Source organism: Melozone crissalis, unplaced genomic scaffold, assembly GCF_028551555.1.
Source record: "Melozone crissalis strain CALT ecotype California unplaced genomic scaffold, PUWL_Pcris_2 ptg000081l_1, whole genome shotgun sequence".
Taxonomy (NCBI): domain Eukaryota; kingdom Metazoa; phylum Chordata; class Aves; order Passeriformes; family Passerellidae; genus Melozone; species Melozone crissalis.
In genome coordinates this window covers 6,795,032-6,819,908 of record NW_026535858.1, presented here as the reverse complement: position 1 = coordinate 6,819,908, position 24,877 = coordinate 6,795,032, and the positions used below count along the sequence as shown (strand labels likewise).

The window sequence follows — 24,877 nt, the reverse complement described above, 5'->3', positions numbered from 1 at the left end:
TCATACCACAGGTTGATCTCTTAATGATGAAGGGTGAGAGTAGTGGCATTTACCTTCAGAACATTTGGAAAGAGCCAGTTGTGGCTATGCTGATGTCCTGGCTGGACTGGGAGCAAGTGTGAAAGGACTCGAGTCCCCTACGCACCTGCACGGCCTCCGTCTCCACCGTTTTCTTCAGGAGCTGAATGTCCTCTGCAGTCGGGGTCTCCGTCTCCATACAGCACACAGAAGGCAAGGGTAGAGGTGCATAATACATGGGGTACTGCAGGCAACACAGACAGCTGGAGAGTCAGCACTCCATCCAACACCACACCTCCTCCCCAGCATGATAACACAGCATGGCACAGCTCTTCCAGCTGCCTTCTCTGGCCCCCGGGAAGGCAGCAGTGGGGACACAGGGCTCCCCTGTGCCCTCTGACTCCCAGCACGCTGCAGTTCACAGTGTGGCCCATAAACACACACATGCTCTCTATAGGGCAGTACTTAGAGGTCAGTGCTACAGAGGGACAGCCTGATAAATCACTGCCACATTCCCAGGATGCTGTTTTTTGGGACACACCACTGCTGCAGCAGTGTCCACAGGGCTGAGATCAGATGCTAAAACCTGCTCTCATGGGCTGAGGAAGCAGGTCAAGACCCCCAGCACATTCTTGTCCCATTCATCCTAGGTGGTGTTGTCACTCACCTGGGGGTTCAGTCGAGCCAACTCCTCTATTTTCTGCCACATTTCTTCTCGTTCCTTCATCCTGAACCTTCCCCTGCACAGAGAGAGCGAGAGCAAGTGTGAACTCCTGGGGAAAGCCCAGCTTTCATTCACAGCATGATAAAAGCAAGAGATAGCAGAAAAGTGCAGGCAAGGGGAAGTGCAGCTCTGTCACTCAGAAACCCCTAATTCTACCTAAATCTACAGGTGAGACGAAGCAAGAAGAGGGCACACGCTATGGCTAGCAGAGGGTAGGCAGGCATGCTCCTCGCTCACCTCAGAGCACAGGGTGGCAACACTGGGCTGCACAGGCACTTTTGGCCTGGCTTTGTGCTGCCAGGAGTAGAGCAGAGTGTCTTGTTTAATGCCAGAGTGTCTGGGGTAATGCCATGACACCAGTCTGGATTTCAAACACACACTTTCCTGGTGCTCCCCAGATGCAGAGGGACAAACAGAACTGGGGTTCCACTGCCCACTGCTCCATCTCTCTCTAGCCATAACACAGCAGAGAGCTGCCTGAACAGCCCAGGCACAGCTCTTGACCTTGGCACAGATTTTGGCACACAGCAGGGTCACTTAAAAATCACAGGACAGTGAATGCTCACTGCAAACAGAGGTGAGCATCCACCACCCCTTGTTATTCTCTTCTACACTTTAAACAGCTGCACTAAAATCTCAGCTTATTTCTATTAACTACATGACTTTCATCCCAGCTACTAGTCTTTCTAGTGCCCTATGTACCCATGTTAAGGAAGTTCTTATATTCTGAAATGACATCGCACTCCTCAGAGTCATGTAGGCTTAGAATGAGAATGGAGCTGCCAAGCAGCAGATTGCTCCACCAGAAAACACAGAGTCACAAAAACACCTCCAACAAACCAACCCCAAAACACCCTAAATGAATAACCCATCCAGGACAAGACACCACCTGCCCCAACTTCCTCACTGGTTTTCTACAGGATTCTGATAATCCCAACAGTTTAAAGGTGTCTGGGGAGACTGGAAAGGTGCAGTCAGCCCATTTGCACTGAGAGACAGCCTCTCCACATGTTCCTGCAGAGTCTGTCCTTCATGACCACCAGGCCTGAGCTGGCATGGCACTTGTAGGCATGTTACCTAGTTAAAAATGAGGCTAAGCCATAATCAAACCTCTCAGCATCTGGCTGCAGCCTAACAGTGAACATACAACTCTCTCTCTTTGCCCATTTCCTATTTACTCAGTTTGTTTGCACATGCAATCCTTCCCACACATGCTGTTTTCTAGTTCACAGTACAAGGTTTTCTGAAGCCTAATTAAGCACAGAGGCACTAGACAAAAAAAAAAAAATCATCCTAACATGAGCAGAAAACTGCAGCACTACCCATCCTTTTATTGGACAGCACTGAGGTGTTTTGTTGAGCTTTTTCAAAACAATTCTCCATCAGTCACACACCAGTGCTGGGAACAGTCACCTTCAGCAGGCCAGCAGCTAAATAAGGGAGAGAAAACTCCTGATGGAAACACCAGGTAGATCTTGTAGGAAATGTACTGTCACTTAAAATATATGTGAAAATATTGGTGGGCTTCATAAACGCCCTAGAATGGGAAAAAAAGAAAACTTGCTTGCTCCCATTTTAGACACTAAAAAACCTTAATTTCTCCATAAGCAGGTTACTCATCTGAAGGTCTGATTCATAAATCAACTTATTACTTATTATTGAGTTACTTACTCCTATTTCACAAAACAGAATGTACCCCAGAGTTCCACACTCCCAGCAAGGATCAGCCCTGCTCTCCCCACCAGCAGCCCTGGCTCATCCAGGAATGAGGAGCATTGTTTTACTATTTTATTTCACTAAGTCAGCAGAAAATAGATCCAAAACAAAAAAAAAAATTCCTTCTTGCTTACTGGACTGACTCAGCTCACCAAGGCAAGCCACAGAAGCACCAAAATCAGCACAAGGCAGCAGAAAAAGTGGAGTTCTTTCCTCTTTACAGCATCATGGCACAGGTACTTGCTGAGCACAGATTTTATCCCCACCATTCACTCTTTGAAACTGCAGGAATTATTCCATCTTTATCACTGGAAAATTGAAAGCATCCTGTGGCATGAGAGATGCATTATGCCCACTGCAGCAAAACTCTTCAGAAGAGCCTTTCTAAAGCAATAGTTTCTACTGACATCACTACAACATTTATGAACTGGTGAGTATTTCCAAGGCAGAACAAAGCTGAGTATTCTCTATGTGGCAATCTATTTGCTCATGACTCAGCAAACTCTGTCAACCTTTTCTAGGCCACCTGCTTCAGCAGGACTGAAAGGGTTTTTATCAGGGCACACCTCATCCCTACTCATGGTTATGGCTAAGGAATCCTACTTTTTGACAGAATTACTTACCACCTTTCCATTTCCCCTCTGCCTACTGCCATCTACCATCTGTTCCTGTACCCCAAGGAGATTTTAGGATGAGTTCAAGTTACTTGGCAAAAAACTCTTACTCACTTCTGCTTCTCTGCCTTGTATTGCTGTGTGCAGTCATCAAAAAGCTTTTGGTTCATCTCCATGAAGAGCTTCAGTGCATTGTAGATCAGCCCATGAATTGTCCTGCAAAGGAAGGAGGAAAGGAGAACAAGTCATGGTGGGCAGGTTCTTCCAGCTGAGCTGGCACCAGCAGCACAGACAGGAGGTAACAGCAGCAGCAACTCATTCTGCAGTGAGGTGACAAAAGACTCTCACACAATCCCAGCTCCTACCAAGGCAAAACCCCTTCCATAAACACAGCAGGAACTGTACAACAGGGGGAAAGAGATGGAGAAGGAAGAGAAGATCCTGGGACAGGCCTGCTGTGGCCAGATTAATGAGTGCAAAAATACACATTCATGTGCTCATTTCTTGCAGTTACAAGTGGGAAATGAAGGATGCTAGGGGCCTGTTCAAGCTGTTTTCAAGGGGGCTTTAGTGCCTCCCACTGTTCACAGCACACATACACAATGACTGGTTTGGGCTGCCAGTATTTGGTCATGAGCTTTTCTGCTGAGCCGCCCAAAAACACAGCCCTGAAGAGATGGGAACCAGCACACAGAATATCACAGAAGGAAAGTCAGCTCTGTGCCAGTGGTTTATGGATAGCTTGCACTGTGTGTGAACTCCCTGTGGGACAAAGACTCTCCTAGGGAATGAAAACAAGTGTTGAAGCTGTCTCTGAAATACCTGACCCAGAGGCAAGAGATGAGATTCAGCAGACCAAGGTCTGTGTCTCCAGCAGCTCTGCAAATGGAATATTGAAGAGAGATGCAACCCTGCTGGACTTAAGCAGGCTGTCTGACCAAACAGATGAATCATGTGAAGGAAGAGGAGAATCTGAGGGACTCAACCTGCCCTGAGAAGATGGGTCTGTTGCTCAAAGACAAGGAGAAATAAGAGAAAAAGACTTTCATTTGCAGAACTTCTTCTGCAACACCACTGGGAAGCAGACCAGAAAAGACAGGAACAGCAGAATCATGAATCTTGGCTGCTGCAGGGACATGGAACTGGTGAAAGGTTTCAGACAAGAGCATCAAGTCCTTTTCTGAGCTCTGCACTTGTCCAGCCTCCATAGAATTAATTTTTAGCTAATACACTAAAGGAAGTGTGTTAAATCAAATTAATTAAACTTGAATTAACTAGGTAAGGAATTAAATGAAGAAGTCAGAAGAAAGGAAGTTGATAAGAGAACCATAACACAGAGTAGCAGCTAGGAATCAGACACAGGGGACAATATTTGACATGGACAGCTGCCCAGTTAGCTCTGCTTTCTCTGTTTTTCCTGTATCAAGGACTCAGGCACTGTATTAGCCAAGTTCTCTGGTCACAGAGAACATAACCGTGGGACATTAGTTAACAAGCAGCCAGAAGTCAGATGGAAAATCTACTGCACACTTCTGGCAGCCTTAGTGATAGGCAGGTATCAATCTGTGTGCAGACTCAAGGGCCCAAGGCTGGCAAATGCAGGTGCCCCAACCCTTGCAGAAGCAAGCCACTCTGCTCTGCTGTGGCCCTTTCCATGCTGTGCAGAGATGGCTGGGGACAAAATTAGAGGACACTGAGAGCTTATATTCACATCCTAACAGAAGCTGTAACAGTACAGGATTACAGGGTAAATTGCAGCTGCTGCTTCCTGGATGGATGCTGTTGGTGTGCTCCAAGCCTGCTCCAGGATGGTTCTCCACAGACACAACCTGCAGCCACAGCCCCTGCTGAGGGGATGGAACAGAGGGTGGAACAGAGTGGGAACACCTCACCCAAGCTCCCTTGGAGTCCTGGCAGGGAGGGGATCTCCATGGTGCTGTGCAGCTGATAGTAGATGTTTGCCTCAGCCTCTGCTAGACACTTCTCATTTTTCTGGGACAAACCTCATGTTCTTGAACAGACAAGTCAATATACTCATGATTCCAACACCCTTTGCACAACATTTAGGGACAGTAATGTCATCTACTACAGGGCCTGTCAGCCACGGGAGATAGGAGCTGTCCTGTGGCTGAGCCAGGAATGGGGTGAAATCACCCTCCTTGGGTGAGCTGGGTTCACCATAACATAATTGTGCTAACACACATCCCCTTCCCAAAGTCACCCTCCTTGGGTGAGCTGGGTTCACCATAACACAATTGTATTAACACACACCTCCTTCTCAAAATCACCCTCCTTGGATGAGCTTTTTAAACTACAACACAAATGTACTAACACACATCCCCTTCCCAAAATCACCCTCCTTGGGTGAGCTCAGTTCACCATAACACAAATTATTAACACACATTCCCTTCCCAAAATCCCCTACCCCAGAGTGTGACCACCCCTCACAGGGCACGTGCTCTGTGCTTTACTGACTACACCTTTGAGCAAAGTGAGAGAATTTTACACCAATCAGTAACAAAGTCATGCATGACTAAGAGTCACTCGAGCTCCACCTAAAGAAATAGCATAAAAGTAAGCTGAGAATAGGAGTGAGTTAGGGAAGACTGCATTGTAACTACTGGAATCAGTCACCAGGCTGAACCCATCTTCTTCCCCTGTGGGCAAGAAATGGCATCTAGGAATCAGACACAGGGGACAATATTTGACATGGACAGCTGCCCAGTTAGTTCTACACACTGGATACTTTTACTGAGAATTAGAGCTTCTCTGAATTGCTTTGAATATGTTTTTGCAGTCAGATACTTTCACTGGCAGTCCCTGAATCTTAACCTGCCACAATTTTATGTTTATAAGGAATGTTACTCCATGAACTGTCAGTGTAAGTCCTTCCCAGGCACTGGCAGTCACCAGCAACAAGGAACATAATCAAATCAAATGGAAGACCTGCTGAGTGGTTTCTCTTATGCTGCTGGCATATTTCCCTGAATAAATCAGTTGAATTGACCCAGCAGGACTGTCCAATGAAGGGTCCCCCTAACAGGACACTGGTTGGGCACTAGGGTTTTGCTTTTCCTGGGGTGCTGACAGAAAACTCAGAGGGTTCAGGAGATCTTTTTCCATGATACATGCTGATACTGCAGCAGCACGCCCCAAGACTGCCAGTGGGTCCAACAATCCAGCAAGTGTCAGAGCATGGAGGAAAGACCTACTTGTTCCAGTGACTCTTGGAGTTCTTGTAGAGTGCTGGGAACATGATTGGGAGGATTTTGGCTGCATTATCGCTGATCAGGCTCATGATATATTCATTGTTCCAGTAGTACAGCGCTCGCTCTGCCACCTGCAGCAAGAGACAAAGGCATCCTTGAAGAGGCTCCTTCCAGCAACTCCTGTGGTGCCACCACCCAGCCAAGGAGCCCACATGCTTCCCCACAGCACAGGGCTGACCTTCATGAGTTTCTCTGAGGCCATCCATCCTTCCTTTGCCTCAGCCTCTGCTAGACACTTCTCATTTTTCTAGGACAAACCTCATGTTCTTGAGACAAGTCAATATACCCATGATTCCAACACCCTTTGCACAACATTTAGGGACAGTAATGTCATCTACTACAGGTCCCAGTTCTCACTTTTCTGGGACAAACCTCATGTTCTTGAACAGACAAGTCAATATATCCATGATTCCAACACTTAGGGACAGTAATGTCATCTACTACAGGTCCCAGTTCTCACTTTTCTGGGACAAACCTCATGTTCTTGAACAGACGAGTCAATATACCCATGATTCCAACACTTAGGGACAGTAATGTCATCTACTACAGGTCCGAATTCAGGTTAGCTCCAAGCCTTCTTCATTTCCTCAGCCTGTCCTCTGTAAAGTTCCACTCCTCCCTGGCTTTCCCACAACAGAGTCTCTCAGGGCTTTAAAGCATTCTTCAGTCACCAGTCCCACAATTCAACCCCCTGATTTAGTAAAGGTGAAAATATGGAAAATCTTGGGGCAGCCATCCTGCTCTAACAAGACAAACAAGTCAAGCAAGTTTCCACACAGGGACAGACAATGCAGGCTAATTTCTGCATTTAGTGCCAGCTTGAGAATGGTTTAAAAACCTAGAAAAAGAGACATCCAGACTCAGTTTTGCATTTCAGATAATGCAGAACTTGCTATATCCCCTTAGTATTCCACAGAAGTAAATGAAATGAAACCCATTTTGTGTCCACTTACCTAGCTTTTGGTTTTCAAGATCTGGTTAAGCTTTTTTCTGCTACATTAACACACAATCCACTCAGAGAAAACTGATTCCCACCAAGGTGCTCAGACTCACCAAGAAGTCAATTCCTAATTTTGCTCTTCAGACAAGCTGCAGACTGTTCAGCCTGACTGTATGGGACACCTTTGGGGTTAATTCTCTTAGGCTCTGAAGTGTTTGCACCTTCTCCAGGTTTCTCAGCATTGTTCTTCAGAGTTTGGCAGCAGATGAGGGCTGCTATCAAGCACAGGATGTCTCTCCTCCAGCCTTTACCCTACTTAATCCAAGCTCCTTAGCTCCTTCTGGTAGCTGCCTCCACACCCAAAGGTCACATTAGTCCTTTGGTTCTCACCATCACACCAGAAATCCATGTCCAGCTGGTTTCCATCATGCTCCCCTAGACCTTTACACAAAACTGATTTTTTACATACACATGTGACCTAGACTGACCTTATTTTTGCCTTGTAAACACATGACTTTGTACCTCCCTATACCCAAAGACAAACTGAAGCCAGCCTGCCTCACTGTGCACTCAGTCTCACTGGGAGCTGGCTGAGTCATTTCTTCTTTAACACTCCACCTAAACCTGGCTCAACCATGTGTTTGACCATCAAGCTCTCTTCTTTCTGGGCACTCCTCATGGCAGTCTAAAACTGCCATGAGTGAGTGAAGAACACCTGCTAGGAGCTACTAGCAGGTCCCACCACCCTGTACATTTTAAACCATCCACAGAGATATTAGCCACCTACTACAACCAGTTTCCCCTCAGTGGAAACAAGGAAGAAACAGACTCCAGTACACCTCATTCTTTACTACCTGTGCCAGAATAAAACAAAGGACTTTCCCAGCACAGTGTCTTTGGCTGGCCTCTCTCCAACACTGCAGAGTGCTCAGTTTTACCTCAGCAGGTGACCCTGGATGGATCTCCTCTCTGTCCTTGCTAGGCAGAACAGGAGGTGGCAGAGCACCTGTGCTGCAGCCCCAGCCTCTGCAGTACCCACTGCTGAGCAGCACAGAGCAGCAGGAGAGGCTGAACAGATCTGCTCTGTGCTCTCTTTGATGAGCTCAGGCTGTGGTTGTGCTGAGGGTTCACTGCTTCCCACCAGGTGTCACCCCAATACCTGCCCGGGTCACACCTCCACGTGCCCAAAACTGTGGTGCCACCCTCACATGCCAAGTGGGTTACAAGTCAATGCTCCATCTCCTCCCTGAGCTGACACCTACCTGGAAGTGTGGGCTGGAGACACATTTGGCCAACTGCCTGAACAAGGGCTCCATAACTTTCACAAACTCAGATGGCTCAATCACATCCAGGATCTCCTCCAGCTCATTTAAGAACATCACCTCTTTGGGACTGTGAGTTTTTGGCCAGAACTTCAGCAAGCCCACAATCACCTGAGTGGGAAGAGTACAGAGACAGTTAGTTAGAGGCTCAAAGTCAACACCAGCTGCAAAATAAATTTTTAAGCATGTGGTCACAACAGCAAGAGGGCAGGAAGTAACAGAATAAACTTTCTCAGTGAGTCTGGGTGGGTGGTCAGTGAAGAAAGAAGACAAAACCCCAAACTCTGCAAAGTTACACTCATGGGGCAGCTCTCCCTAGGCTGCCATGATTTATTACAAGCACAAAGTTTACAATAATTTCTTATCCCCCACCACAGCTTAGCACAGAAGGGTGAAACTGGAGTGGGCAGCAGCTGGCAGACAATGCAAAGTAACCACAGAAGTTCAACTAATCAAACTGGAAATGCTATAGAGAAGGTCTCTGAAGGGTCATTATTCAAAACACTGCAGAGCTTGAATACTGGGGAGCACTGAATAAATAAAGCAATGGATGGGTTTGGGACAAGGAAGGGAAATACTGCTTCACACAAAAGTAACTGGATTATGGAACTCATTCTTGCAAGACTTTGTAGAGATTCAAAGTTGAAACAGACTCCAGAATGGAACAGACAAGTTCATGGAGTTTTCACCTAATGGTTATAATTAAATATGACAATGCAGATGCAACTTCTGGCTGAGTAAAACCATTGGTTACAAGAATAGGGAAGGACTGTATCTCACTAGATTTTAATTTTTTTATTTTTAGTACTGCTTCCTCTCCTACCCATCTGCTTCTAGACACTATAAAGGCAGGATCCAAGATGCTGCAGACCTTCACTCTGTTGGAAGGAGAGATGCTTACTCTGTGGACACCAGAGGCACACACAGCTGAGCTGCCCTTTCAAACCTCTGCACTTCAGCTACCTGATCCTGAAGTTGGCACTTGAGAGGAAGTTCAGAGCAGCAGAGGGACAGGAATGGGCATTGCAACAACAGTATTAGAGCTATCTGAGCATTATGTTTCTGCCAACTCAAGGCTTCAGAAACCAGTAGTCCATTATTCTCAATGTTTGTCATTATTCATGTCTGCCATTCAGGCAAGAGTTAGCTTTAATGACTCAGAAGTCATTTCACCTACAAACTAAGGTGTCTGGAGTCTGTGTTTGCTATTCCTGAGCACATCTGAGGCCTTGTTCACCAGACCGCTGTTGAGACAAGAGCTACCACGTCAAGCCTTGCTGAGCAAGCTTCTGGGGGGCCATTTGAGGCAAGTGTGGACCCAGGGAGTAATCTGGCCTCTTTCCAGCTGGTAACACCTCCCTGTGCATTCAGACTCTTGCTGATGCACAAGCCCTGTAATTCTTCCAGCCTTCAGTAACACCAGGGGGCTCTATTCAAAACCTTCACAAGCAAGATGCTTCAACAGAACCCAAGTTGTGGCACTATGGTCCTGGTTGAAACACAACACAACATGCACTGAAGGTGGTGAAATTGGGTCATTCCACTGCTTTCCACCTGGGTCTGTAATCCAGGGGCCACTAAACAGTTATCCAGAAAAAAGTGATGAGCTACAGAGCTTTACAGTCTGAATAAGCTGCAAAGTGAAATATTGACAGATTTCTATGCCTCTCTTCTCCCTCAACCTTTGAGGTGCTTTGGCAGGAGGCTGTAGGACTGGATGTCAGCCACAGGAAGTACTCAGCACGGTCAGGAAGCTACTTGAAGTGGTTTGTTTCAGAGCAGGCTTCTGGGAACATAGGAAATGGAGGAGCCAGGTTTAAAGGAAAAGCTAGGAGGGCTGCTTCAGCACTGCTGGTGTCAGAGCTGTGGAGCCAGAAAGATGACAGCAGCTGACCAGCTCCTACCCAGCACAGGCAGGCTCACCATGAGCACACACATTTGAGGCAGGGAACATAACGACCTCAGGCAGCATTACTCATTAAAGCACTCACACTTTTGGTGCTCCCTGCTACACTGACAGAAGTGTGTGTTCTCTGCCCATCTGCTGTTTTGAGCCTGTGAAGCTGAGCTCTGTAGAAGACATTTCCTGGCCTGCAGTGGGTGGAGAAACACTTGTCTCCTTCTTGCACCCTCTGCCAAGCTGGCATTTAGCCTGGTTAACACTGCAGGTTTGTGCAGACAGTAACCAGAATATGTGAGGTCACCACTTACACTGCTCACATTTTAGAACCTGCTGTTTCCCAGCACCATTTCCTGAAGGTAAATGTGTCTACAATGTCACTTACCTCTACAAAAGTAGCAAACTGATGCTAAAGCTGGAAGAATATTTTCATGAAGGAACAGTGGCATGCCTAAGTAGATGATGTGTCCTAGGTTCCTAACCTCATCCCCACAGTTCTGCAGCCAGCTCCAGCAGTCTGGAGGAACTCTTACTATTTCAGGGCCCCCACAAGCTCTGGTTCCATCAGATGGTCATGTGTTTTGTCTCTGCAGGATCCCTCATTAGCCAGAAGCTCTGCCCTGGAAGAACAGCTTGGTATCCTGCTCCTTCTGCTACACCAAGATCTGAAGCACAGGGGAAGATTGCAGCCCACCTTCCTGAAGCTTGCAGGAGAGATTGCTAAAGGCTTGCACATGAGCAGTACAGCCCCTTCTACCCCCAGGGAGCCAGGCAAACCCAGCAAACAATACCAGTGACTCCCAGCCTCCTTACAGCAAGGGTGAGAAAGGGCTGCTCTAAGGAAGCTGTGAAGATTTTTGGGACTTGACTGTCACACAGAAGTGAAGCAAGATTACTCACTGGCTCTGTCAAGCTGCTGTCTTTCTCCAAGAACTGTACAACACAGTATGCCAGCTGCAGGAAAAAAAGAACATGGCAAGATTAGAGCTTCCTCAAGTGTACCCAAGTGCTACCACCTCCTAGGCTGGCAGTAACACCATGCCCATTATGTTGCAGCTCTAAACAAATTCAGTTTACTGATGGCAAGTGAAGACTTTAAGACCAAGCAGGCAGGGCCTGAGCTCAGGACATTTGTGCAATTCAAAGGACAAAACTTCAGTCACCCAGAGCAGTCCACAGCCAATACACTGAGATGAAAGCACAGCTGCACACAATGGGGAAGAACAAACCTGACTGACACAAAGCCCTGCCCCACAGAAACAGGGCTGAGAGAACAGACATCTTTACTTAGTACCCATATTTTTTCACTTCCTATCCCAAGTTCTCATCTTCTCTATTCTTCTGTTATGTACTCAAAATTGGAAAAAATTAATTCCTAAACCAATCTAGCAGACTAGCAAGCCAACTTCTCCACATATCTCAGTGGTGACTAATAGCTGATACACCACATGCACAGGCTGATGACTGCAGCTAGGAAATTTACCTCTCTGCTTTCAGCAGGCCCCCAATATTTCACAAGCTTCCAGCACAGAAAGACAAAGCAAGCCACAGCATTAAGACACTGGGAAATGTCAGGATACTCTCCTATAACCCAGTGGCACAGGCCCAGACAGCACCAGAATGGAATAACCACTATAGAATGGGACAGAGTCCAGAACATCTCACAGCAAGAACTTGTACAATGTGGCCTGGTGGATAACTATAAACAATTAGCTTATAAACTAATATAAATATACAGAGCTTTTAACAGCTATAAGCTCTTGCAAAATCCCAATCTGCCCTTGAACTTGAAGCACTTCTCACCTGTGGATGGTACACACTGAGAGACTTCACTTTGTGCAGTGGTAACAAGACTCTGATGAGGAACATCTTGTGCTCTTCCTTCAGAGGCAAAGCAAACCCATTGATTATGCTGAGAAGAAACAAGAGTCTTGTTCAAATTTTGACCCAGCAGAAATAGAGTGCCCCTCACCTCACAAGACACCCTAGCGCTCACCACCCCCCAAAAGTGTGGTCACTGCACCCCAGCCTGCACACTGAGCTCAGTGAATGTTCTTGGCAGGCACCACAGGGAAATGCCTCTGATGGAGCCTGGGCTCTGCTCTGTCCCTGCCAGGCTCAGCCCCACACACACTCAGGCAGAACCTCTGGGGAAGGCCAGCACTGAAGCAGCTCAGTGCTTGAGCCTTGTACGTTCCAGACATCTTTTCATGAAAATCCTTTCCTTAGGATTTTTTCCTCCTGAGAAGCTGTGAGGCCTCAGGAACAAAATGTAAACATTGATTATCTGCTGCTGTGGAATGCAACAGGTGCATCTGTGATTGGTCTCATGTGGTTGTTTCTAATTAATGGCCAATCACAGCCCAGCTGGTTCAGGCTCTCTGTCTGAGCCACAAACCTTTGTTATCATTCCTTTCTATTCTTAGCTTAGCTGGCCCTCTGAGATGAAACCTTTTCTTCTATTCTTTTAGTATAGTTTTAATGTAATATATATAATAAAATAATAAATCAAGCCTTCTGAAACATGGAGTCAGATCTCCATCTCTTCCTCCAACATAAGACCCCTGTGAACACGGTCACACTTGTGCATTACAGAACAGGAGGGTGGCAGCACAAGAGGGCCACAAACAGAAGGGAAGCTGAAACCTGGAAGAGGAGAAGGCTGCCCATTGCTAGGGCTTCTCAGAGCTGTGAGGAGCTCTGCTCTCTCACTGCCTGCTGAGGCAAGATAGCAAGTGTGACTGGACTCAGTAAAGAACAGGACACAGATCTGGGGAGGAGAAGGCTACCACTGTACTTATCAGCACACTGGGAGTACCTCATGCTCTGTCAGACAGATTCTCTGCAAGAGGTGCCTCCTGCAAGGACTGCTGAAGGAAGGCACTGCCTTTTCACACAGCACACTGGGCTGGAGGCCACTCTCACTATGGGCCCTCTGGGACTCACAAAAGTGCCCTTACCTTCCCAGGATCTCCAGTAGCTCTGCAATCCCATTGTGGTGTTCTGTTTCATAGATGAACCTAAAGAGAATGATGAGAAGTCATTGTCAAATGCTGGATACAGTTTGATAAGCAAGAAGAAGGCAAAATGCTGAAGACAGGGGGTCTACATGGTAGTAAGAAAGACCTCACCTGTAAAATATATTATTGATCTGCCTCCTCACATATGCTCTCAGGCCCAGGAACTTCCCATAGATCCTGTGCAGAATAGTTTTTAGGAAATCTCTTTCTCTGGGGTCCTCACTGTCAAAGAGATCCAGCAGCTGTGGGGAGAGAAACTCAGTGAGTGCCTGCACACTGCCTGTCTGGACAAAGCTAGCAGCAGCACTGGGCACTGCTCCTGTTTGGCAAAAACAGCTCCTTCAGCTGAGTGATGCCTCCAGCACCCAGAGCACAGTGGTCATTTCCCTGAACATGTGACCTCCTAGTCACAAGCTGGAATCATCATTTCTTTCACCTTCAGAAGTACAGTGATGGCCTGCACATTCTACAGAGCTGCACATCCCCAGATTTCCCCTGCAAAGCCCCTGTGCCCCCCTCCATCTGTACAACGAGTTCTGAGTTCCAGTGACTACAGCTCACACACACTCTTGCCCTGCACAGAAAATTCTGTCTGCTCATTCAGGACAAATAAAGGAAAGTCACATCATCAAACACCAAAATCTGCTGCAGGTCCTCCATAAAGGTGGTGCACAGTGGCAGGGGCAGCAATTACTTACAGATAGCACAAACTTCTGGTCAATGTATTTCTTGGCTACATTTGGTTGAAAGTCAGGTGACTCCAGGAACCTGAGGAAGAACTCGTACACCAGCTGTTGGGGGAAAAGGAGAGATTACTTAGAAATCTCCCTGTCCTCTCACCAGTGTTTACTCACATTTTATGTTTTCCTTCTCTTTAAGGATTCAGGGAAAGGCTGGGAAGCCCAAACAGGAGCATAAAAGCCACAGTATTTCCTTACCCAGTGGGATCAACTCAGCTGCCCTTGCTTTAATGGGCAGGAGTCTTTGGTGGCACATAACTGCCCAAATCTGCCTGAGATCTCATCACCTCAGGTCTCCCAAAGATAATACCCACCTACTCAGATTAACACATTAGGCCTGGGAAACTCTTCTCACATCTTCATCCCTACAGAGATCAGAAATCTCCAGGGATGGCAAAGGCTCAGACTCACTGGATGCCCTTGAGACATCCAAGGAATAACAGAAGAGCAGAGAAATGAAACAGACCCCATAAAAACGTGCAGTGTCTTCTGCCTCCTGGGTACTGACTCCAGGTTGGCTTGGCCTCACTAACCCAGGAGAGCTGCATGCTGTGTCTCACTTGGAAAACAAAGGGCAGCTTGCTTTAAGAAAGCTGTCAGTGCTGAAACATCAAATTCTGGTCCTGCTGTTCTCTGAGAGGACTGAGTCCACTCTCATTTCTCCTAGTGGTCCTGAGGAGCCACTAGGCCAAACAAGATCAATGCATCTGAAAGGTCTGACTTTGGAATTGAAGGAATGATAGGACCATGCATCTACAGGTAGGGCCTGGCTGCCAAGGACAGCAGTAAAGAAAAAACTGAGGTGCTGACCAAAAAGCTCAGCATTCAGTTGCCAGAAATCCATGCTGGCTGCAGCTGACTCAATTCTGAGAAACAAATGCTGCCTAGCATTCACAGCACTCTGGTGCTGAGGACACGCTATTTCCGTCAATGCTCACATCCCTATGTCAACTGCAGCAGTGAGAAGTGATTAACCACTGCTGCAGAATGACACCTTATTTCTTCTCTGTATTTTCTGCTTCATTCTGCAGTACCTGCCTCTTTTTCTGCCTTTGTCTGCTTGACAGCACATCCCTGTGCCAGTGCCTCGAGCTTTCCTCCTGACTTCCACTGCTGAGCTCTGCTAAACCACGCTCACTTGTCACTTTACTAACCCTTTTTACCTAGTCTGTCTAAAGCCATCTGCAGGTGAATGTTGCACAGAGGCATCACCCAGTTCCCAGGACACCCTTGCTTCCTGCACTACCTAAGAGCCACCTCTGACCCCTGGGTGGCAGGCCTGGTCTTTCCTCAGCAATCCTTGCAGGCTGGTGAAGCAGCAGTGGCAGGGCTGGCAGCCTCTACATGGACTCTTAACTTCTTGGAGATAAACTCACCAGATTAATATCCCCCACTCCTCCTCACCTGAAGGTGTGGCCAGGCAGCCTCTAATGTAGGCTCATCTTCTTCAGGGTCAAATTCTGCTCCTGTGGGATTGGACGATGGTGGGAGTGTCCGGAAGAGGTTCACTGAAAACTGAGGTGAGTGAAAAAATTGCATGAATGACACTCTGACACCTCATGATGGTCCTCCATAGAGCAAATTCTTCACTGCAGTGTGATTTGTCCCAGCTGTGCCCACAGGCTGATCCCTTCCTGCAGGCTGCATGGCTACACTCCGCACAAGTGCAGTCTGTGCCAGAGACAAGAGCTGCCACCTCTCCCCACAGCAGGCACTGTCACCACCACCACCCCCACACACACTTCTCTTCCTGGAGGTGGGGAGATAAGGAATGGCTAGGACTGGGGTCACACTCCTCTCTGACAAATCCCCATCCCCTCCTCCTCCCACACTTCCCTGTTTCTTTGGCACACAAGCCACACAAACACTGGCTCTGTGCCCTACCATGATGACAGCTTCAGGGTAGATGGCCTCGGTGACAACATCCCGGTTATGTGTGATGTACTCCACCATCTCATTGAGACCTGCTCGCTTCACCTCCTTGAACTTCAGGTCACTGAGGGGGTCAGAGATGAAGTCAAAAAGAACGCAGCACTGCCGCAGCTTCTGGATGAAAAGCTCTTCTCGTTCGTGGGGAGGAGCATCTGTCAGAGAAAGCAGGGACATCTGTCCTTGGAAACAGGCACCTCACCTTCCTGCTTTACCCAGGTAGCACTGGGCTTTGCTCCCTGTGGCTTCCCCCTCCCCTGTCACACTGCCCTTGAACTGAGGCACTGTTATCCCTGCTATGGACATGGGAGGCAGAGAAATCCCATGAAGGGATTTCAAACGTGGCAGCAGTTTCTAACCTGATAAGCATTGATCTCTTCTGTGTACAGAGTACACTGAAAAAGGAGCTCAACCAGCTCCCATCACAGAGCAGTGGCAGCCATGTCCTGCTCACAGACACAGACAGCCCCAAAAACACAAAGGGAGCTGAGCAGCACATGCTGTAGCCTAACCCTCCTGCCAGACAACAAGGCCAGGGTGGCAGGAGCTGTACATTAACAGATTCTCTTTTTGATACAACTGGAAACTACACACTGCCTCAGCCTTCCCCAAAGGCCTGTCTGTGTCTGTGAGCAGCACCAAGAAATGGCTCTGCCTCAATGACTGCTGAAAATGCTTTCTCCTTGTCCATACTCATGTTTAATTGCAATGTAATGTACACTAAGTGCTAATACCAAGATGCCCTAATGTGGACAGGTTCAATTGCACCATCATAATTTGCAATGGAAACACAATGAGGAGGAAGCCTGGTCCTTCCCCAGGAATGGGTGGATGTAGGAACCAAGCACAGCCTGCACCAAGGTCTCTGCACTTTACCACCTTCCTGCACAACCTGCTGAAGAATCTGAGCCAATCCTCAGTACACAGAAGCAGGTTTAAATACCTCAACTGGGAAGGTAAGTATGAAGTTTGCATTGAGAATACTCTGATTATTTTAGACCATCCATCAATTCTCTATGGGCTAACAAGCCAAGCACCTTTCCATGTAACTAGCTGGAGAAACTGCAGCTTGCCATGCAGGTCACTTCCACCCCACTGCCTGTTTACCTTTGAGGGCTGGGAGTTTTTGCAGCTCGCGGTTTTTGCTCAGGTTGAAGCGGGAAGAGCTGTGCCGGCGCTCCTTCTTCACAATCTGGGGTCCCCCTGAGTACTTGATTTTGTTCAGCTGGGTTGGGGGGGGAGCACTGTTGCTGGGCCGTTTGTTTGAGGTTGGCTGCTGCTGTGGCTGCTGCTGGGCCTGCTGAGGCTGCTGCTGAGGCTGCTGGGCCTGGTGAGGGAGAAAACAACAACTCAGAAGCTTTTACCTACAAGCCTCATATGCAGATGGCCATCAGCATCTTCTTGGAATGAAGAAACCTGGCAGGTTTTTCACTGTTGCACTTGCAGCTGAGGGCATCTCACCAGCTCTAGAGCTGCTGGTTGCCTCTGCAGCATATCTGCAAAGTAAACATCAGTTTTACTCATGTCTGCAAGGTACCACAAAGACACTGGAGCCTCTCAGCACAGCCAGTGCTATGGATGTGGAAAGCAGCAAAGCAAAAGTCACATCTTGTGACAAATTACATGGAGCAGAAATGAGAACTTTCTGTGCTCCAAACAGAAATCTCAGCGTGCTGCTGTCCCTGCAGCACTCTGTACAACACACACAAGCAAGTTTAGAAAAGCAGCAATTTGCTTCCTTGTCCCTGTGCAGGGAATCACTTGTGAAAAAGCAAAGCATGGAGTACAGAGCAGACAAAAAGGCCTTGGAAAGGCAATAGTGAAGAGACCATGACAATCATTGCTGCATTCATGGTCCAGGAGCACCTATAAACCACATGGATCATGCACACAAACATACAGAACCTCAGATCCCAGCCTGTGGGCTCTGCCAGCCCATCCTGGCTGCTCTCTCCCATCTCTGCCTCACTGCTGTCTGGACTTCTGCAGATGGGCTTTTCCCACATCTCTCCTTTCCGCCACACAAACTCCCTGCCTGCATTCTCCTCTCCCACTGCACTACCAGAGGCACTTTCTCATGTTTAGCATGTGACCAGGAACTCAAGCCAGTGTTTGCTCAGCTCAGCTCTCTTCTGACCTTGCTCAAGCTCTCTTGGTTCAAGTCCCACTTGGGCCATAATGACTCAATAACTGACCCTTTAATTTCACACTGACCCAACCTGTGGAAAACTCAGACAAAAGAGGGCAACATCCTGCCAGGAAGCAGAGAGAGGGATTAGCTGGAACCAGCACCCAGCCTGCCCTGGCTGTGCTGCATGAGCCACCTCCTTCCTGCTGGCCCATGAAGCCAAGGAGCTGCAGCATGAACCTGTTTAGGACACAGCAAGAACAGCACAATGGATGGGGAGCACAGGTGGGTGAAACTCTTGGACATCACCTCCTTCTTTCCTCATAATTCTCACAGAGCCCAGTGGTAGGAGGGCAGACCTCACCTTAACAGTGACCAGCAGTGTTTTAAGGGAGTGCAGGAGCTCAGCAGAGTTTGCCACCCTCCAGATGTCCAGTCTCCTCCTGGCTGAGCTGCAGCTACTCTGCACACTCCTTTCCCTGGTTTCCAGAGAGGTGCAGCACAGCACTGCAGTGCAAGAGCAAGAGTTACTGTACCTGCAGCATGTGGGAAGGCAGCAAGGTAGGAACAGGGAAAGCTGTCCACAAGGAGATGCTGCTCTACAGATTGGGATCTTTGGAGCAAGTGTAGACTCCTCATGGACAACAGGCCCCAAGGCAAAACATCATTTTTTTTGCCAAGCCATTACTTTGAATGAGAAATCAGAAAAATTTTAGTTCTGGTCTGGCTCTGTTTGAAGGAAATCTTGAGTGGTTCTGTTTCAAGCTCAGCTCCAAGCCAAGGTGGGGAGAAGACAACAAGATTTGAACTCTCCACAGTTTACATTTGTTTCAATTCCCTTCACAGAGCAGTGCTGTCCCATGATGAGAGGAGGGAGCCAGATGAGCTTGTGATAAAAGCTGCAGTGTCTGCCAAACAAAGCAGGCCCAGAATACAAACTGGAGGCAACTCATCCTGAAGAGTAGGCTCTGCTCGGTTAAGCCAAGACAAAGCCTTGCTTGGCCAGCCTCCAAGACTGAAAAGTTCATTCCTCACCCTGAAATATTTGGGTATCAGGGCAGTGTGAGCCACTCAAAATATTGTCCAGATGCCTTTGGGAATCCTCACCTCTGCATCACTCTCCTTCCACAGGGAAGAAGGGAAAAAATCTGAATGCTGAGCCACCACAGAGCAAAGATGGTAGAGAGAGAAGCAGAAGATGCACTGGTGGCCTCCCAGGTAACACTGAAGGAAGCAGGACACATGGGCCCTCCTAGCTGATAGGACATGCCTGTGTACTCCTCACCCACTCAAAAACCCACAGGCAAATGCCCAGAGCATGGTGTGGTTACTGCATGTGAACAGGCTGCATCAGGGGGCTGGAAAAGTTCACCAGTCTTCAACAGTCCACAGTCCTCAACATCTTGCACAAAGAGAGACAAAGCATAGTTTCAGGTTTATCTGCCAGCTATTTAAGAAACAGCCATGCACATGCAGAAGTCCCACAGCTGAGATTGCTATGGAAAACCTGATGGCTGGAGAGGTCAGGTACACTCACATGCTGCAGGGTTTATGATGGGCTGCTTGCACAGGCACTTTCTGGGATCAAGTTGAATCCCTGCTTTCAGGAGGTGCTTCCAGTGGCAGCCCTGCTGTCCTGCTGCCTTCAACACCTCCTACCTTGGCCACATGAATCACTAGAGACTTTTTTTAAGTTTCCTAACACTTTCTTCCCTGAAGTTTCCATCCCTGAAAACACAGCAGACTACTGAACCTGAAAGCTTTTCTCCTCATGTACAGACTCTTTCTTTCCCTAATACCAACACCAGCTCCATGGCTGCAGGCACCTCGCTCCCTGAGCAGGCCCAGCCCCTCCTGACAAGCAGGGCTCACACACTGTGACAAAGCCAACAGCCTGGGGGACACTGTTTGCTGTGCCTGTTACACTGAAGTGACCAGAGAATAGCACAAGGTGTTTGCACCAAGCACAGTGGGGTAGCCCCACCTTCCCCACTGCAGTGGAGCAGCTCTTTGTGCCAACAGAACATGAAATTTAAGGGTTTAATTTCATTCACCCCTAAATGAAACTGAATTAGAACTCCTGCACACAATCTCCCTGCCTCCAGAGCACTTCCTCCCTGCTGGTTCCCACCACCTCTCCTCCCAGTTAGGAACTTGCCTGCACAAGTCAATGAGCCCCAGGCCCTGAGCTTGCTCTGTGCCATTCCTCCTCACCCCAGAGAGCAGAGATCCTGCTTCCCCAGCCCCCCTGAGCTGTGCTGGCTCCTCCTGCTCTCCCCTAGCCGTGCATGACCTCACCTCTGCAGGCACTCCTGCTGCAGCTGGGTGCATCCACTCGGGAAGCCCTTTCTGCCTCACTGCTCCCTTGAGCATCCCCTGCTTGCTAAGCTTCCCAGCCCAGATCTGCTCTCAGCTCCTCCTCCTCCTCAGATGACTCTTCCCTTCCCATCCCTCAAGTCAGTACCTGCTCTCTTTGTCTGCTGTTACACAGCTTCCCTATTAAAATGAGGCTCTGTGCCTCAGAAGTAGCACGAACACTCTGTAATGCCTGGCTCTGAATAATGAACTCCAGGCACTGCAGTAACAAGCCCCATGGAGATGTGTGCAAAACATGAAAATACAGCAGCTCACTGAAAAGGTACAGCCTCTGCCAGAGCTGCAAATCTCATCAGCAAGGCTCCAAGCTGCCCTTGAGGCTGCAGAGCAACTCCCATCTTTACTGCTGCTAATGCCTGCTCCCACTTCCAGGTCATTAACTCTTTTCCCCACCCAGCTGCCTCTCCCAGTCTTTCTGGCCAGGAGGAGTAACTCTTTCTCATCCTCTCATTCAATGCTGCCTTGGTCTCTGACATTATTTTTTTTCTCCTTAAATAGCTACCCAGAAATTCTCTGCATTCACATACTCATCATGTTCCAGAGGGACTGAATTAAACATACCTTTCATTTCCCACTCCCTGCTCTCATGTTTTACTCCACTGCTCCTTGTCTCTTCCACAGCAAACTGCCCCCACAAAGCCAGGGGCTGTGTTGGCTATTCACATCAGAGAGATGCTCATCTTGGAGTAAAACTGAGAGCACTGCAGTACCCCTGGACTTTAGAGAGAATCCAACACTCCCCTTCCCTCATGGATGTGCCTGCTTTTCAACATATCTGCCCTTCCAGATCAGCTCCTTTGCTGCACAGAACAAAGCACTTTGCTTAGGGGGCTCTGGACTGGCTCCTACCCTCTTCATCTCCCTCCACACAGATCCCCATAGGAGCTCTTTGTCCACTGCATTTGCCCAGATCCATCAAAACAGAGCTGCTCTGTAACAGGCTTTACTCATCCCACCAGCCAGACAAGTTGCCTGCAAAACAAATCATAACTTTCTGGTACCAGGATAAATTAAAGTCGATTCTTTCCCCTGCTCCATGGAGCATGGTGTGAGAGAGAAAAGCACAAACTGCAAGAGGGCTGCCCACATGGCTGCTCCCCTGCTGCAAGCCCATTAAACATCTACTGAGAGATGAAGAAAAAGGAAAGATTTTTTTTTTTAGTGCACCCAATTTTCACCCTAGAACAGGCAACCAACCAAGCATAGCTCCACAGGAGAATTCACAGGGCATGAAACTCCCACAATGGCAGCAGAGGTATCCAGGTTGGGCTCAGCCCATCAACCCCACCAGACAACTCCACTCCCAGCCTTTCACAAGTCAAACCACCTCTTGCTTCTGACATAAGGAAGGAGTTTTGCTCCCAGCACACATTACCTAATTCCTCACCCATTGTGAAAGTCAAAATACCTTTCTGTGTTTCCTGAAGAGCAAGAAAATCGCATTCAAACTGGTATACATTTCTTCTTATCAAGCAAAGAGCTCTCTTCCATTCTGCAGCAGAGTACTCCAGAGACAGGAAAGCACCAAGAAGGAACAAACTTCACTGCAGACTCAACAGGGAAAGGAAGAAGAGACCTGTGGCAGCACACACTGCAGAGGTGTCTCCTCTCTGCTCTGCTCTGTGTTCCTATGATCAAAGGAGAGGCAGCTTTCCATCTTAAAGGAGGGCTGGATTTTGTCTGGAGTATGAGGAAGTGGCTAGCTATGTTTTGTGGGAGGGAATTTTAGACACATCACTCCTAAGTTTCTCCTGCACCCAGGCAAATATTACATGCCATTTCAGGTCACAAAAGGGAGCCTGTCACTTGTGACATTCTTCCCTTCTTACTGCACCACTTGTAACCAGGAGGGCAGTGCCACAGCCTGATTTGGATGGGCACATCAGAGTGACTTGCTTTGCTGGCTATCCATTGCAAGACCCAGACTTTCCTACACCTTTCCAGAGCTGTGAACTCAGCAAAGAGTCCCACATAAATAAAAGGTAAGTCTGACTCCATAATGCCAACACATGAGTTCTCTCACTCCCTTGGAGTCTGCAGGCAGCTCTCCCACCAAGCTGTTTTCAGCTGCATACACAGAATAAAACAGACAGAGGCAAAGGCCAGGATGGGGGAATCTACAAAACTCTGCCTGCTCCAAGGCACACAAAGTAAGAATGATTCCTTGCTGGCCACATGGCAGGTTAGGCATGAGCACAAAACTGAGTGGCTTGTAGTGGGTTTATTTTCTGAGGCTCTTTTGGAGTCTAAAATAACATTGACTACAGCCATGCCGCTGTACTACACATTTCCTCCTAGTCTTGATTGGCCCTACATCTCTCCCATGCCCAACCCTCCAAATGACAAGGGCAATGTGTCCCAGACAAGACCAGAGCACACAAGCTTCTGTGGATGTAGAAGTGGCACAGCTTGTTTGCCAAACTGCAGCATTAAAATAAATAAACCACACATACATGCATGCTTATAACATTCTTCTGAGACGATTCTCAAATTCCACAACCACTGCCTGAATGCCAGACAGACTCAGAACTACCAGAAAAGTTCCACTGAACACAACTTTGTGCTAACTCTAAGGACAGCTTATCATACTATCACATTCTGCTGAGGCCATTCTAATGTATCTACCCTGGCAACATCCAAACTGAGAGTGAGACTGCACATCTGGGAACACAGACTGTGCCTTCTTGTGAGGAATGCTGCATTCAGCACAAGGCTGTTATACCACAGGAGAGCCATTTCATCTCTAGCAGTTCATTCTTTCAAGTGTTCCTATCCATTACTTCCTAATCTCACTCCTCCAGAAAATGCCTCAGAAGAACAGATCTTTTCCCATTGCTTCTCACTACTCTCCCACTCTGACACAAAGTGACAACAGAGTTGATGGCACTTTGCTCTGACAGGAGCAAGGAGGCTGTTCCCATCTGCCAGGCTTCCACCTCCCTGATAATCATGGCATGTCCCTTTCTGCAGCCAACTTTGCCATGCCCTGCCCACCTCTGTGAGCACCACTTGCCTCAGCTTTGTGCCAAATGTCTTTTTGCAGGTCTGTAGGGTATGAGACTCATCAGCTGGTCTCATCCATAGTCATTGTTCCCTTTGGGCCAATTTTCCTTCTCCAATTTCTTAAGATCCTGGTGACATGTGTTATCTGGTGGAACAGCTTGAAGCAGCTAAAATGAAAGATTTTATTCCTCCCCAAAGCTTACACATGCACACTGCTGCAGCCAAGGTGAAAGCCTTACCTCTTCTGAATTCTCTGCCCCACCATCCTTCCCGCTACTGCTGCTGCTGCTGCTGCTGCTGCTGCCAGGCTTTGTGGTGCTTTTAGTAGACTTTGGAGATTCCTGAAAGGATGAGAACACAATCAGAGAGAACTCTACCTTGCTCAGAATGTCAGCATCTCCCTGCAGAGCTCAGGTGTGAGCAGCCACAGAGCACGCCCTGCTCCGGACATCCCCTCCCAGCCCTTTCTCTCATCCCGAGCGGCTCCCGCGGCGCTGGCGCCCAGGGCGAGGCCAAGCTCCGAGCCGGGAGCGATGCTGGCATCTCCCGGCGCGGTCACCGCGGGCTGACCCCGGCCGGTGACAGGGCCCGGGGCCCACCCAGCCCTTCCCCGGGGCGCGGCCTCATCGCAGATACGCGGTGCCAGGGCGCCCACAGCTCCGGCCCAGCCGCCCTGGGCGGCGGCAGAGGCGGATCGGGGCCCTCACCCCGCCGGCGGCGGGAGCAGCGGGGCCGGGGCGTGGGTGCGGCCGTACCTCCCCCACCGGGAGCATCCCCGCGGCCGGCGGAGCGCGCAGAGCGGGCCGGGCCGGGCCGGGCCGGGCTCGCACGGAGGCACCGCCGGCCGCCCCTCGCACCCTCCCGCCCGCCTCCCCCGGGCCCGCGCGCGCCCCCGCCGCCCTCCTGCGCCACCCGACCCGCCCGCCGCGGGCGCGCGCCCGCGCCCCCGCCCCCTGCCGGCCACAGCCCCGTGCGCGCCCCCGCCCGAGGGCTGAGCCCAGGCAAGGCCGCGCCGGGGAGGGGCGGCGGGAGCGAGCCGTCAGCCGCTGCGCCGCGCGCGGGAGCTCCCCCGGCGCCGCCGCCGCCCCGGGGGCCGCACCTTCTCCTTCTTCAGCTTGTAGGGCATGGTGAGCGCCGGCCCCCAGCCGCTCCGCGCCCGCCGCCGCCGCCGCCGCCTG

The 24,877-nt window shown here is 49.0% G+C and overlaps 1 protein-coding gene across 2 annotated transcripts in view; it reads right to left on the bottom strand.

Moving 5' to 3' along the window:
- PPP2R5D (protein phosphatase 2 regulatory subunit B'delta) overlaps positions 1-24,877 on the bottom strand; it is a 27,971-nt gene extending 3,094 nt beyond the window's left edge. The window contains exons 1-15 of one of the 2 annotated variants that reach the window (XM_054290207.1): positions 24,799-24,877; positions 23,939-24,040; positions 17,300-17,519; positions 16,148-16,347; positions 15,668-15,778; positions 14,222-14,314; positions 13,635-13,765; positions 13,464-13,523; positions 12,307-12,415; positions 11,404-11,457; positions 8,544-8,714; positions 6,285-6,412; positions 3,187-3,288; positions 686-758; positions 146-262 (exon numbers count right to left, since the gene is read on the bottom strand). In XM_054290207.1, the coding sequence (XP_054146182.1) occupies positions 146-262; positions 686-758; positions 3,187-3,288; positions 6,285-6,412; positions 8,544-8,714; positions 11,404-11,457; positions 12,307-12,415; positions 13,464-13,523; positions 13,635-13,765; positions 14,222-14,314; positions 15,668-15,778; positions 16,148-16,347; positions 17,300-17,519; positions 23,939-24,040; positions 24,799-24,825 (1,698 nt within the window). In that variant the 5' untranslated portion in view covers positions 24,826-24,877. Of the gene's footprint in view, positions 1-145; positions 263-685; positions 759-3,186; positions 3,289-6,284; positions 6,413-8,543; positions 8,715-11,403; positions 11,458-12,306; positions 12,416-13,463; positions 13,524-13,634; positions 13,766-14,221; positions 14,315-15,667; positions 15,779-16,147; positions 16,348-17,299; positions 17,520-23,938; positions 24,041-24,454; positions 24,512-24,798 lie in introns of those variants that run through there. The other variant, XM_054290208.1, reaches the window with a different exon arrangement.